General features: G+C 31.0%; 1 protein-coding gene across 5 annotated transcripts in view; it reads left to right on the top strand.

Annotated features, from left to right (window-relative positions):
• LOC124368941 (peregrin) overlaps positions 1 to 14,675 on the top strand; it is a 146,140-nt gene that overhangs the window by 92,508 nt on the left and 38,957 nt on the right. For all 5 annotated transcript variants that reach the window (XM_046826498.1, XM_046826497.1, XM_046826499.1 and 2 more), the window contains 5 exons: positions 4,031 to 4,211; positions 4,931 to 5,059; positions 5,486 to 5,674; positions 7,043 to 7,196; positions 14,238 to 14,357. In XM_046826498.1, coding sequence (XP_046682454.1) covers positions 4,031 to 4,211; positions 4,931 to 5,059; positions 5,486 to 5,674; positions 7,043 to 7,196; positions 14,238 to 14,357 — 773 coding nt within the window. The remainder of the gene's footprint in view (positions 1 to 4,030; positions 4,212 to 4,930; positions 5,060 to 5,485; positions 5,675 to 7,042; positions 7,197 to 14,237; positions 14,358 to 14,675) is intronic.

Raw genomic sequence — 14,675 nt, 5'->3', positions numbered from 1 at the left:
AATTTGAAAAGAGGTTTTGAGTGGCCACCCTGACTTAAGAATGTGAAGTAACTGAAGTCACCAATTTTCCATTTTTTAGTAACAAACTAAGATAGAGGCTAATGTAAGGGTTGGTGTTCGTCACACATATTTCCTAAATAGAAATACACTTCAACAATGTAATGAAATCACCAATTTTCCACTTTTTAGCACGATACTAATATAGAGGTTATTCTCCTGGTTCGGGCTCTTCACACCTATTCACTAAATAAAAATACACTTACGAATGTGAAGTAACTGAAGTCACCAATTTTCCACTTTTTAGTAACATACTGTGATTATGCTATTCACGTGGTTGGTGCCCGTCACTCCTATTCACTTAATTAAATACAGTTTAGAATGTGAAGTAACTAAAATAACCAGTTTTCCATTTTTTAGCACAATACTAATATAGAGGTAATTCTCCTGGTAGCCCGAACCAGTGTTTATCACCCATGTTCACTAAATTATAATAAATTTTAAAATGTAAAGTTACTGAATTCACCAATTTTGCAATTTTTAATAACATACTAAGATAGAGGCTTATCACCTGGCTGGTGTCGTCACCCCCATTAACTAAATTAAATACAGTTTAGTATGTAAAGTAACTGAAGTTATAAATGTTTGACTTCTTAGTAACACACTAAGATAGAAGCAAATCTCCTGGTTGGTTTTTGTCTTCCCTATTCACTAAATAGATATACACTTCAAGAATGTAAAGTAACTGAAATCACCCAAATACTTCACTTTTTATTAACATACTTAGATAGAGGCTTATGTAATAGTTGGTTCTTGTTACCCCTATTCTCTAAATTAAATACAGTATAGATTGTGAAGTAACTTAACTCACCAGTTTTCCACTTTATAGCACGATACTAAGATAGAGGTTATTCTCCTGTTTGATGCTTGTCACACCATTTACTAAATAAAATACTCTCAATAATGGAGATTCCAAGACGCATCCTGACATAATTTATTGTCAACAATATTAATTTTAAAATATTTAATTATATTTAACTCTTATGTTTTAAACATTGACTCTATTATTATTTTTGAATAATATGTAAATAAAGAAATTTGTCTATTATCTGTTGTCTAAAATTACCAGTTTTCCACTTTTTAGCATGATACTAATATAGAGACTATTCTCCGGTTCGGACTCTTCACCCCATTTACTAAATAAAAATACACTTAAGAATGTAAAGTAACTGAAGTCACCTTTTTTCCATTTTTTAGTAACATACTAAGAGAGAGACTAATCTCTTGGTTGGTGTTTATCACACATATTCACTATATAGAAATACACTTAAGAATGTGAAGTAATTAAAATCACTAGTTTTCCACTTTTTAGTAACATACTCTGATATATGCTATTCACCTGGTTGTTGCTCGTCACCCCTATTCTCAAAATTAAATACAGTATAGATTGTCAAGTAACTTAACTCACCAGTTTTCCACTTTTTAGCACGATACTAAGATAGAGGCTATTCTCCCGGTTGATGCTTGTCACACCATTTACTAAACTAAATAAAATACTCTCGATAATGGAGATTCCAAGACGCATCCTGACATAATTTATTGTCAACAATATTAATTTTAAAATATTTAATTATATTTAACTCTTATGTTTTAAACATTTTACTCTATTACTATTTTTGAAGAATATGTAAATAAAGAAATTAGTCTATTGTTTAAAATTACCAGTTTTCCACTTTTTAGCATGATACTAATATAGAGACTATTCTCCTGGTTCGGACTCTTCACCCCATTTACTAAATAAAAATACACTTAAGAATGTAAAGTAACTGAAGTCACCAATGTTATACTTTTTAGTACCATACTAAGAGAGAGGCTAATCTGATGGTTGGTGTTTATCACACATATTCAGTAAATAGAAATACACTTTAGAATTTGAAGTGACTGAGGTAAACAAGTGTCCATTTATTACTAACAATCCCTTGTACACTAATTAAATATACAGTTTAGAATGTGAAGTAACTAAAATTACCAAAATATTCCACTTTTTAGTAACATCCTTAGATAGAGGCTAATCTCCTGGTTTTTGCTAGTCATCCCTATACACTATATAAAAACAAAACACTTTTGAATGTGAATTAACTGAAAACACTAATTTTCCACTTTTAAGAAACATTTTAAGATAGAAGCAAATCTCCTGGTTGGTTTTTCATCTTCCCTATTCACTAAATATAAATACACTTCAAGAATGTAAAGTAACTGAAATCACCAAACATTTTTACTTTTTAGAAACATACTTAGGTAAACGCTAATCTCCTGGTTGTTGCTAGTCACCCCTATACACTATATAAAAATACAATTTACAATGTATATTTACTGAAAAAGTCACTAATTGGCTATTTTAATAGTAACGTTAAAAATAGAGGTAATCTCCGGGTTGGTTTTCGTTTTCCCTATTCACTAAATATAAATACACTTCAAGAATGTAAAGTAACTGAAATCACCAAACATTTTTTACTTTTTAGAAACATACTTAGGTAAACGCTAATCTCCTGGTTGTTGCTAGTCACCCCTATACACTATATAAAAATACAATTTACAATGTATATTTACTGAAAAGTCACTAATTGGCTATTTTAATAGTAACGTTAAAAATAGAGGGTAATCTCCTGGTTGGTTTTCGTCACACATATTCACTAAATAAAAATACACTTTAGAAATTTGAAATAACTACAGTTACACATTATTTACTTTTTAGTAACATAGTAAGATAGAGGCTAATCTCGTGGTTGGTGCTCGTCACCCCTATTCACTAAATAGAAATACAGTTTAGAATGTGTAGTAACTATAATCACCAATTTTCCATTCTTTAGCACGATACTATGATAGAAGCTATATTTCTGGTTGGTGCTCGTCACCCTTGTTCACTAAATAATAATATACTTTAGAATAAGAAGTAACTGAAGTTGCCAATTATCCACTTTTAATTAACATTTAAAGATAGAAGTTAATCTCATAGATGGTTTTTGTCACACATATTCAGATAATAGAAGTTCACTTTAGATTGTAAAGTAACTGAAATCACTAAAACATTTCACTTTTTAGTAACATACTTAGAGTGTAAATTCCTGGTTGTTGTTAGTTACACCTATACGCTATATAAAAATACAATTTAGAATGTAAATTTACTGAAGTTACAAATTTTTGACTTTTTAGTAAGGTGCGAAGGCAGAGGCTAATCTTGTAGTTGGTTCTCGTTACTCCTATTGAGTAAATAAAAATACATTTTAAAATGTGAAGTAACTGAAGTCACTATAATTTTCCTTTTTTTAGCATGATACTAAGATAGAACAAATCTCCTGGTTGGTGTTTGTCACTCACATTCACTAAATAGAAATACACTTTAAGAATGTATTTAATTGAAATCACCAAAATATTTCACTGAGATATAGGATATTTTCATGGTTTGGGCTTGTTACCCCTATATAAAAATAGGCTATTGAATTTGAAGTAACTGAATTCACTAATTTTCCACTTTTTAGTAAGTTATTATGATAGAGGCTAATTTCCTGGTTGGTGTTTGTTGAAAATATTCACTAAATAGAAATAAACTTTAGAAAGCGAAGTAACTGGAGACACGAATTATTCACTTTCAAGTAACATACTAAGATAGACGCTAATCTCCGGGTTGGTGTTTGTCACATATATTCACTAAATAGAAATACACTAAGTAGAAATACACTGGTTGGTGCGTGTCACCTCTATTTATTAAAGTGGAGATTAAAAACCAGGAATTTTATTATTTCAGAATTTAATTATATTGGAAAATAGACATAAGGCACATGGCTTAGTCCAACAACAGTTATTTTCTGGTCACTACACCTTTTTATGTAAGAAATTTACATGTTAAAAGTTTGTGGAGATTTAAACCTGGTAACTGAGTGATGGTCCATTTTGATTTTATTCCTAGTTGTGAGATATAAATTTTATTTAATTACAGACATTTTAAGTGATGACTGTGATTTGTTTTCTTCAGAAAATCAATGTGCACAGAAGTGGAACTTTGCCCTCTGGTCTGTTTCCTGAGAAAGCTGGTGGATCTTCTCCGGGCTAGAGACACGGGCGAGATATTCATTGAGCCTGTCGACCAGTCGGAAGTCCCTGATTATGGCGATGTTGTCAAACATCCAATGGATCTATCTACAATGAGACAGAAGGTTAAAAATAATATTTGTATCCCGTTTTGTATATATTTACCTTTTAATATTTCTTTACATTATTTACTGTTAAGAAAATTTAACATCTTAGCTTTTCATCTAAGCTCGTAGCAAACATAGTTTGTGGGGGAAATTTTAATGACACTTGTTTTTTAACTAAGTACACTTTCAACATGTTTTATTTGCGTTTACCTTGAGTATATAGCTTTGTTGAGTATGAATAGGTGGCTGTTTGTGCAAATGTAGTCTTTACAGACGAGACAGGCTCAAGAAGGAGCTTGTAATGCTAGCTGCCTCTGACTTTTCTTAGAGCATGAATGACCAGCTAGAGTCTACACTCTGCAAACCTTGTGCCGGCAGTTGCCCAAACTTTCCTTGACTTGTATTTGTTCTGTAATTTATAAGTATTGAAGTAAAAATGTGAATTAGGGAATCCTTACACTGTGTTGTCTGATGAAGTAGATCATTATAAAACTCTTCAAGGGTGGATAGAATCAGACAGATCAGTGTATGGATTGATAATTTTCTAAATAAAGTAGTATGTACAGGTTTTATCACTGTAAATTTCATAACCAGCTCACTACATTTTACAATCAAATGAGTTATCTATTCAATAAAGTTTATAGGTTCGTAATTAATGTCAGTTCATGAATACTACTTTCAAATCTATTAAATGTTACCCTGTGTTAGAGTTAATGTGTATTTCATCTTTTTTTTAGGTGGATGATTTTGAGTACAGTTGCCTAGAAGAATTCCAAGCTGACTTCCATCTAATGATAGACAATTGTTTGGCATATAACAGCAAAGACACTGTATTCTATCGTGCTGCCTTGAAAATGAGGGATCAGGTGAGTGGGATTCAAGAAATTTATACCGTTCTTGTTTGACTTTGTTTATAACTTATGGATACTGCGGATGAGTGGTTGCGTAGAGGTGTCTCATTACAAACATAAGTCTCATTTAGTGAGGAATAAATTTTTTGCTTTAACTCTTTTACTAAGAATCAGTTTTCAAGCAAAAAATCAATGTTTTTGTAACAATATACATTACAGTTACTTACACATGTAAATACAGTATACATTAAGAAGTTATAGTATCTGGAAATATTTCCACATAAAAAATCCTGTTTCTAAAATAATACTGCGGAATAACTAGGGATCATATCTAGAGCCCGGCTATTCCTACACATATCAAAAATCTGTCTTGCCAAGATTTATTTAAGAGTGAAAAGTATTGTTTTAAGATAAATTTCACATATTGGTAAAATGATTTAGGGAGGAATGCTCCTTCGTCAAGCTGCGAAGGATTTGGAGGTCATGGGGTTGGAAGGAGGTTCTGGAGTGCTGAAGAGGGAAACTCCTGGAGTGAACAGTGCTAAAACCGCGGCCACACCGGCTGATGAAACTTTACCTGCAGAGATTGACAAGCAGTTATCAGCCATAGCTGATGCATACATTGCCATGGTAAGAATGTAGTATTTATAGTCATATTCAGAAAAACTTTATTTTTGGTTCTTAAGCTTTAACAGCCGACCATTACTACCATCTAAGTATTCTGTTTCATACTGCATCAAAATAAAATCTCGAGATATTTCAGCCTCACTGTAGAAAGGCTGATCATTGATATACATGTCTTTTCTACATGAAATAAGAAGATGCATATCAATAACCAATATAAATGTGTTAAATTTTATAATGTTACAAGTACAATAGTGCATGGATAGTGAATCTCGCTCATCATTTCTCACTATCCTTCCTATTGTTTTCATTAACTCTCATCTTTTGTCTCTTTTTTTGTTTCCTTTTCTATTTTACTATCTTCCTGTATCATACTACTGTGTAGATGTTTAAAAAACTGTTTATCCTCTTTATCTATTCTTCTTTCAACATTGCTTCCTCTGTTCTTGTTGTTCATGATATAACATGTAGTCACTCTTACTTACATTAATTCTCATCCTAAAATATGTCGTTACCTCTACCCACCAATAAGTTTCTCCTTTATCTTCTCATTTATACTTCCCCATACCAACAACTTATCTGTAAATGTCATTACAAATATTTCATCTTCTCCGATTCTTTCTGCTACATTTTTAATTATTTAATCCAGCTGAAACATACTTTACAAGATGCGATCTTGTGAATAAACTTATTACTCAAATTTGGACTCCAATACTTATTTATTAATATTCTAGGGCACATTAATTGTGTATAAAACGTTTACATTAGGCATCAAGTTTTCTGTTAATTGGTTTGTCATGAAAGAAAAAAAATAACATTATCCTAACAAATACGTACGAGACTCTAGTGCTGAATTTTGACGTTTTAAAGCTCATCAATATAATGAAAACCCTTTTGTAAAGTCACGATTTCACACAAAAGTACCCAATATAATTGTTGAATTTTTTAAATTGTTTCTTAGCGAGAATCCACAATGCAAGAGTATCTCATATTTCAATTTCAATTTCAGCACTTGTTGGTTAAAAAATTTCATAATTGAAATTTTTAGAGATTTTTGTGGATTTCCGTAGTCAGATTAATAACTTTCAATCTGCCAGTTACAGCAATCAATATTTATTCATATCTTTTGTATTTTATGTTGATCTATATTTATTCCATTTTAAATTAATTCATATCAAGCAGTGTCAGTTAGGATGTCTTAAAATTAATGTATAACCAGATTACTATCAGTTCAATTTGTGCCAATTGAAAACCCAGTTATCACGAGTTGGTTGTTATTGAGTTTTAAATTATTTTTATGTTGTAAATAAATAATATGATAAAAACGATAGGTCTGCATTTTTACTCACATAATAAACAAACTGTCTTTTTTAGGGTGAAGATGAAATAATGTGTAAATTACTTCAGCTGCAGGATAGCTGCCAGAACTTAAAACATGGTTTAGCTCGTGCTAAACGAATTAAAATGGTGAAAGCAGAAATTGCTAAATTGAAGAAGAAGAGTAGCAGTGAAAATGGTTTAGTGAAAGGTATTTATATTCAAAAACATTATTTAGATCTTGTTAATGTAGTTTTTAAACTTCTAATTACTGTAATGTACCATAATGTTCTCTGGTGACTTATTCATAAAATTGTGATTCAATAATCCTTAAAGGACACAGTGATGCCATTAACCTAGGAATTTCTAACAGCAGTCTGCTCAGTGGCTTGATGCATCATGCATCTATACAGTTGTGATAAAACTATTGTGAAAACAAAATACTTTTTAGATCAGAGAGTAACTAGATTTTATATTATACATTGAGTAATGAGTCAGCGCTCGTTGAGGAAGGTTGTGTCTGATAAGAGCTCACGTCTCTCTTGGGAGTCTTAAGTTCGCGAATGAATCGATTGTCAACCTGCAGCGCTGTGTTAATACTATTGGTTTTTGGAGAGTTTTATTTTGGTGACTGTCACATAATTAAATTTTTTTAAATGTCTATGTGTGGGATGTGCCTGAAAACAATTACGGTTAAGCAGATAAAGTTGTCGTGCAAAGACTGTGTTAAGGATTTTCACGCAAGTTGTCTGAAAATGAGCAAGGCTGACGTAGAGTGTGTGACAGCGGATAACCTAGTGTGGAGATGCCAACCTTGTGCTTCAGAACAGCGAAAGAGTATGAGGTTCGAGTCTCAAGCAACAGAGGGGAAACTCACCATAGAAGACGTTATGAAGAAGATTATTGAAGTGGCAGAAAGCCAAAAAGAAATGGAGAAAAACTTCAATAAGTTGTATGAAACACTCTACAGTAAAATCGACGAGAGTACCGAAGCCGTCAAGATACAAACTGAGGAAGTGGAAAAATGCCTCGCAATAGTTGATGGCCTAGTAACTGAGAATAAAATACTTAGGGAGAAAATCAGTTCTCTGGAGGCACGCATCGAGGAGCAGGAGCAGTATTCAAGAAGGAACACTGTTGAGATCCATGGTATCCCACAGAAAAAAAATGAAGACGTGGTGTCTGTTGTAAAAGAGGTGGGAAAAGCGTTGGACTTCAATATATCCAATACAATGATTGATGCCTGCCATCGTCTGGGAAAAAGATCCGAGCCCAACAGTCCTCTGCCTGGAAGAGTGCTGAAGTTTGTAAGCCGACTAGATAAAGAAGAGCTGCTAAGAAAAGACGTGTCAAAAGTGACTTCTCGACGCGGCACATGAACCTGGAAATGGACGAGCCGGTCTATATCAACGAGTCCCTGACACCGATGAAGAGGAAGCTCATGGCAGAGGCACGGAAGTTTAAGCATGAGAACAATTATCAGTTTGTTTGGGTGCGGAATGGAAGGATCTTTTTACGAAAAGAGGAGACTTCTAAAGTTATTCATGTAACTTGCCAGGCTGACCTGCCAAAGGTAAATGTAAATAAATAGCTTATGTATGAAGGTTAAACTCAGTACCAGTATCCATTTCTTTTGTATGTAAATACATTAAGTGTTATTTTTTATTTTATTATTATATTATGTAGGTCACCTTTGCTACAAAATGAATAAAGTATACTAGTTATTTTGTATTTAGTATTAAGTAAATATTATAAACATAAAATCTTTAATTATGACTAATCAACATTCTGTAAAAATAATCCATCAAAACATAAGAAGCCTTCGTAAAAACTTTGATCTTTTTATACTTGAAATTGAACAGAGAAATACTTTTCCCGACATAATTATTTTATCTGAAATATGGATCAACAGTAAAGAAATAAATTTCTATGAAATACCAAATTATGTTTTATATTCAAACTGTAATGATACCTACAGAGCTGGTGGCGTTATCATTTATGTTAAAAATTCACTAACTGTTATAAATTCAACAATAGTAGAAATGCAAACAGCTGACGCATTAAAAATATCATTAAAATTATGTAACTTTGACCTTTGTATTTTGGCTCTATATAGATTATATTCATATACAATAGATTCTTTTATTAAAGAGTTTACTAATATTTTAGATATTTTTAAGAAGGAAAAAGGTTTTTTAGTTATAGGCGACATTAACATAAATATTTTGGAAAATCATTATCTTGTAGATAATTATCAAAGGTTAATGGCAGTAAATGGTTTAGAAAGTCTTGGTAATGAACCTACAAGAATTACAGTAGATTCAGCAACATGCATTGATCATGTCTATGCGCGTTTATATGATAAGCGCTCGGTAACAATCGATGTCACAACAATACACGCTGGTATCACAGACCACTCTTTGGTATGCATTGCTCTTGGTGGGGTGGCGGAGGGGGAGACTTTACCGGGACGGCCAGCGTATCAATTATGTGAATCTAAAGCAGCTGTTAGCCGCTGAGGATTGGTCTTGTGTTTACAATAAACTTGATCCGTCGTCAGCTTTTGATTCGTTTATTAAAACATTTAAAAATTGTATAAGTTGTAGCAAAGAATCAATATTACAAAAAAATAAATTCAAGAAACTAAAAACCTTGGATTAATGATACAATTTTTTTACAAGGTTAAAAGAAGGAATTCATTATTCAAATTAGTCAAAAATCATCCTCAAAAACATTCAATTGAAAAATCATTATATACGTTTTAGAAATAAGCTACTAGAGGAAATTAGGATATTGAAAAATGATTATTATAAAAATAAATTAGAAAGGTGTGAAGGCAATACTAAAAAACACTTGGAAAATTTTGAATGACATTACAAACCAAAGAATAAAAAATAGCAAAACCATAGGAGTAGATGTAAATGGCAAACTTAAATATGATTCAGAGTATGTAGCAAATGAATTTAATTAGTATTTTCTTAATGTAGTAAGTGGATTAAAATTGTCCGATAATGTTCCATCTGATTTTTCAAAATTAAACATAAGAAAATACTTTAATAGATGAACACCAACAAAGAACTATATTTTTAGAAACTCTATGTGAGGAAGAAATCCTTGGTATAATTAATTCATTAAAAAATAATATTTCTCCAGGTATAGATGAAATTATTTCATATATTATAAAAACTGTTGCACCAGAAATAGTCACTATTCTCTCATATTTGATCAATTTTAGTTTTCAAAAAGGGATTTTTCCAACACAATTAAAAACAGCTGTTGTAATTCCTATATATAAAGGTGGACTAAGCAGTACGTGTAATTGCTATCGGCCAATCTCATTGCTTTCTTGTTTCTCAAAAATCTATGATAAACTCATGAAAAAGAAAATTGTAAATTTTTTAAATAAGACCGATTTTTTTTAGTAAAAATCAATTTGGTTTCAGAGAAAATATGAATATTGAAAGTGCTCTATTTAATTTTACCAAAAATGTATACAATGGCCTAAATTCAATTAAATGTATAAGTGGTTTATTTCTTAGATATAAAAAAAAGCATTTGACACTGTAGATCATACAATTTTATTAAAAAAACTTTATAGGTGTGGTATTCGAGGAATAGCTTATTCTTTGGTTTGAAAGTTACTTACGGGATAGGTATCAGTGTGTCAGAATGAACTCCTCATATAGTGAAATGGGTAAAATCTTATATGGCGTGCCCCAAGGGTCAGTATTGGGAGCAATCCTTTTCATTATATATATAAATGATCTATGCGATGCCAGATTTCAAGGAACACTAACATCATTTGCTGATGATACAGGCCCTTAGCTATGTCAAAGATAGCTGGACTGATATCCACGTTGCTATGAGCAAAGATCTAGAAATAATTCAGTGGTGGTTCACAATGAACCATATGCTTTTAAGTACGGAAAAAACAAAATATGTCAATTTTTAGTCTCAGAAAAAAATGACATTATATTTGAACCCGTTTTCTATAGATGTGCTGACTGTATTTTGAAATCAAGCCAAATCAATAATTGCTTAACAATGGATTGTATCAACGATACAAAAATCGGATATTATAAAATATTTGGGAATTCATAGGATAGTGAATTTTAATTGGAAAATTCACATATCGAACATTACAAAAAAAAACTCAATAATATTATAAGAATTTTTTATTTTTAAGAAAATATTTGCAATTTAAAAATACTTAGGATGTTATATTTTGTGCTTGTACAAAGTCGAATTGAATACGGCATATTTCTTTGGGGAAGTGCATATGGTTCAAATTTAAACTTCATCTACTTATGCAGCAAAAGCACTTTGTCAGATTTAATAACCCACAGTCATAGATTTGAACACTCACAACCATTATTTAATCAGCTTAAGATTTTCCCTGTCAAGATGTTATTTATATATTAAAGTATTAAAACAATACTATGATTTGATAAATACTACCAACTTAGAAGCAAATGAATACAGCTTAAAACTAAGAAATTCAGGAAATATAAAAGTTCCAAAACAAAACAATACTTTTTTTTACTAAATCATTAATTTTTTTATGTCACCGTGGATTTTTAATAAATTACCTAACAATAAAAAAACTCAAATAACAAATTAGTATTTTTAAAAAAATTGGGAAGGTGGTTGTTTGAAACTAGAGGATATAAATTCAGTTTTATATATTCAGACATAGTAACTGGTTTTTTCTTTTTACCTCACGGGCCCATATATATATATTTTAAAATAATTTGAAAATTCTAATCTAACTCAAATAAGCAGGTTGATTATAACTATTATTATATTTTGTTTTGACTAAATAATACATTAATTTATATCCTCAAGAGAGATCTAAATTGTTAAATTAAGTTGTTTGCTGATGTTTTTTAATGTGTTAAAATATAATAAGGAACCTCCAAACTGGCTTAGCCTTGGAGGCCCTATATTTTCTCATTTATTGTAAAGTATAGGCCTAAGCGCATTTAGTTGTAGGTTATTTTTTTAACTATAAGTTTATTTTATAGGTATTTTGAAGAAGCAATTTTTTATTTTCAGTCTTTTGTAATGGTGCCGTCAGACCTGGCAAGATTTAGGAAATTATAACTCCATTATGTTAATTTACCTTTATGTATTGATGTATGTATGTAGCCTGTAAGAAAATGAGAAAATAAATCATTCTTTATTCTTTATTTATATTTTGAGGTGTACAATTTAAAGTAGTCATTTAATAAATGCATTGAATTACTAAAGGAAATATTGACTGTTATATAGCAAATCTGAGTTTTTATTCAAAACTCTATAAGCATAAAAATTTGAATATTTCTGTGGTAGTAAATCAGTATTTCCTTTAGTGTTCACTAAATCCTTGTCAGCATGTCTCAGTTATGTAAAATAAAATCACATTACAAAAGTTAAAAAAAATATTGTTTTTAGACATTGCAATTTTAGTTGGCAGCAAATTATTTTTACGACAAAATGGTACATAACTATGTTGCTCATGTTTGTAAGAACATTACAGTATGTTGCACTCTTTATTATCGCTTGTCTCATTGTCATATGTAACTCAAAATTAATTTGTGGAGGAAAACTTTGTGGCGGAAACTGTTTTTAAGTTTTAGGAAAAGAAACTCAATTTTTATTGGTTTATGAAATCAAGAATTTAAAGTAACAAAAATACTCACATGTTTTGTTGTTTAATGTAATAACGCATTTTGTTAATAGAATGGAGCCATAAATAATGATTAAACCTTGTAGTTGACAAACTGTTAGTTTACAAGATGTTGGTAAAGAAATAATAGCTGCCCAGGGAAGCAACTCAGTAACTACAGTTTAGTTGACTTTGTGATTGTTGTGGTGATGGCAGCAGCAGTAAGTGGGTATTCACAGGTTCTTATTGGCTCTACTGTTTTGTAGTGTACTGTTTGCATTTATCTAAATGTCCATGTAAACACTAAATATAGATGTTAACAGTTCATATAATTTTACAATTTCAACCTTATTTAACCCTTTAACTGCTGTGTTCCTGGATTCATGGCTACACCTGAGTGCCGGGCTTAGTTACACCCTAAGACCCCGCAGCGCAGAATTTTTTTTCTCATTTTCAGGAGTTTTTGACATAACACATTATTTAAAGTTTAATAAATAGAGTAAACAATTAATAATGTTTACAAACTTCTTAATTAATATATATTTTTAAAGTAATTACAACATATTACCACGTACTGTGAGTAATGTTCATAAGATTGCACCACCAACTTGACAGCTATCTTCTACACATTTCTAACATATAGAACACCAAGTAACACAAAATAACAGCTGATAGAACATAAATAAATCAGCTAATAATATGAAAAGAGTACACATAATTCACAAAACATTTGTTCACAAAACTACAGTTGCATGACATATCTCGGGCGTGCGTATGTTCACAGAACCAGTTGCATGGCATATCTTGGGCATGGCGTTTGTTTACAAAACTACAGTTGCATGGCATATCTCGGGCGTGGCCGAGTTAGTTTACAAAACAAGAGTTGCACGATATATCTCGGATGTGGCGATTAAAAGGTTAAAAATATTATATTAACTTATTTCTGGACCCTCACTTTTTTAGGGGAATAAAATGAAAACCCCTGGAGTTATCATGTCTTTTACCACAGTCATAGTAAGGATCTATTTATCAGTGCAACAAGGCAAAAACCAGTGAATATTGAAAATTTTAAACATTTGAACCAATGAAAGGTGAATGCTTTTTTACTTATTACACACTTCTTTGAATGTAATAAATTTTAATTAATCTTTTAAATTCCTAACATGTTTTCTTAATCTTATATAAGCTACAAAAATTGTTCACAATTTATTGACACCCATGGCAGTTCACTATTTTGATATTGCTTAAACATTTTGATCAATTTTGTTTTAATATTGTGTCCTAACATATTTTATACAATTCTAATTTTATATTTAAAATTGTATATATTTTACGAGTACTATACAAAACCCCTTTCTGATTTACCAATTATGGGCCAGTGTCACAAGGTAATCATTTTATAAATTGACAAATCACCCAATAGGCACTCCAAGGATTAAACAGTTTTCTATTAGTACAAAATAAAATAAAACTGTTGCTTTAAAAGTACAAGTATTGATTTAGTGATGATTTAAGTAATGTGTAGCACCAATTCAGAATATGAGTAATGTGTAAACAAAATGTTTTAAGTTTCATTGTGGTTCAGATTTATTGTTTTTATTTTAGGTAAAAAGGATGTAACTGATTCAGGCGAAACTTCTGAAGAAGAAAGACCAAGCAACACAAAAACTGTAAAGAAGAGAACAAGTGAACCCAATTTAGAAGAGTCGGCTTCCACCATAACACGTAATTATATTTTTACCATTAGATAGTTAGTACTGTTTAACGGTATTCCTCTTCAAAAGTCGAAATCAAGATAAAAAGGTAAAAATTAAACTACTGTATTATATATTTGAAATAACAATCTTCTATCGGTCTAGTCCTGCAGCATAGAATGCTACAACAAAGGATTCCATAGTAAAGAATGTTATACATCAGTGTCTTACAGCAAATTGCTCATTTGTGGAATCCTTTCAGACCGTTTTCTGAAGCACCATGTCTTTAGTAGCCTTAGCTTCAAAGGTATTAATTGAAGGTTAGGGATAAGATAAGGGAGACTGCTCT

The sequence above is a fragment of the Homalodisca vitripennis genome, chromosome X, assembly GCF_021130785.1.
Source record: "Homalodisca vitripennis isolate AUS2020 chromosome X, UT_GWSS_2.1, whole genome shotgun sequence".
NCBI classification, from domain to species: Eukaryota; Metazoa; Arthropoda; class Insecta; order Hemiptera; family Cicadellidae; genus Homalodisca; species Homalodisca vitripennis.
The sequence above is the reverse complement of the archived record's forward strand: the minus strand, read 5'-3'. Positions and strand labels throughout refer to the sequence as shown.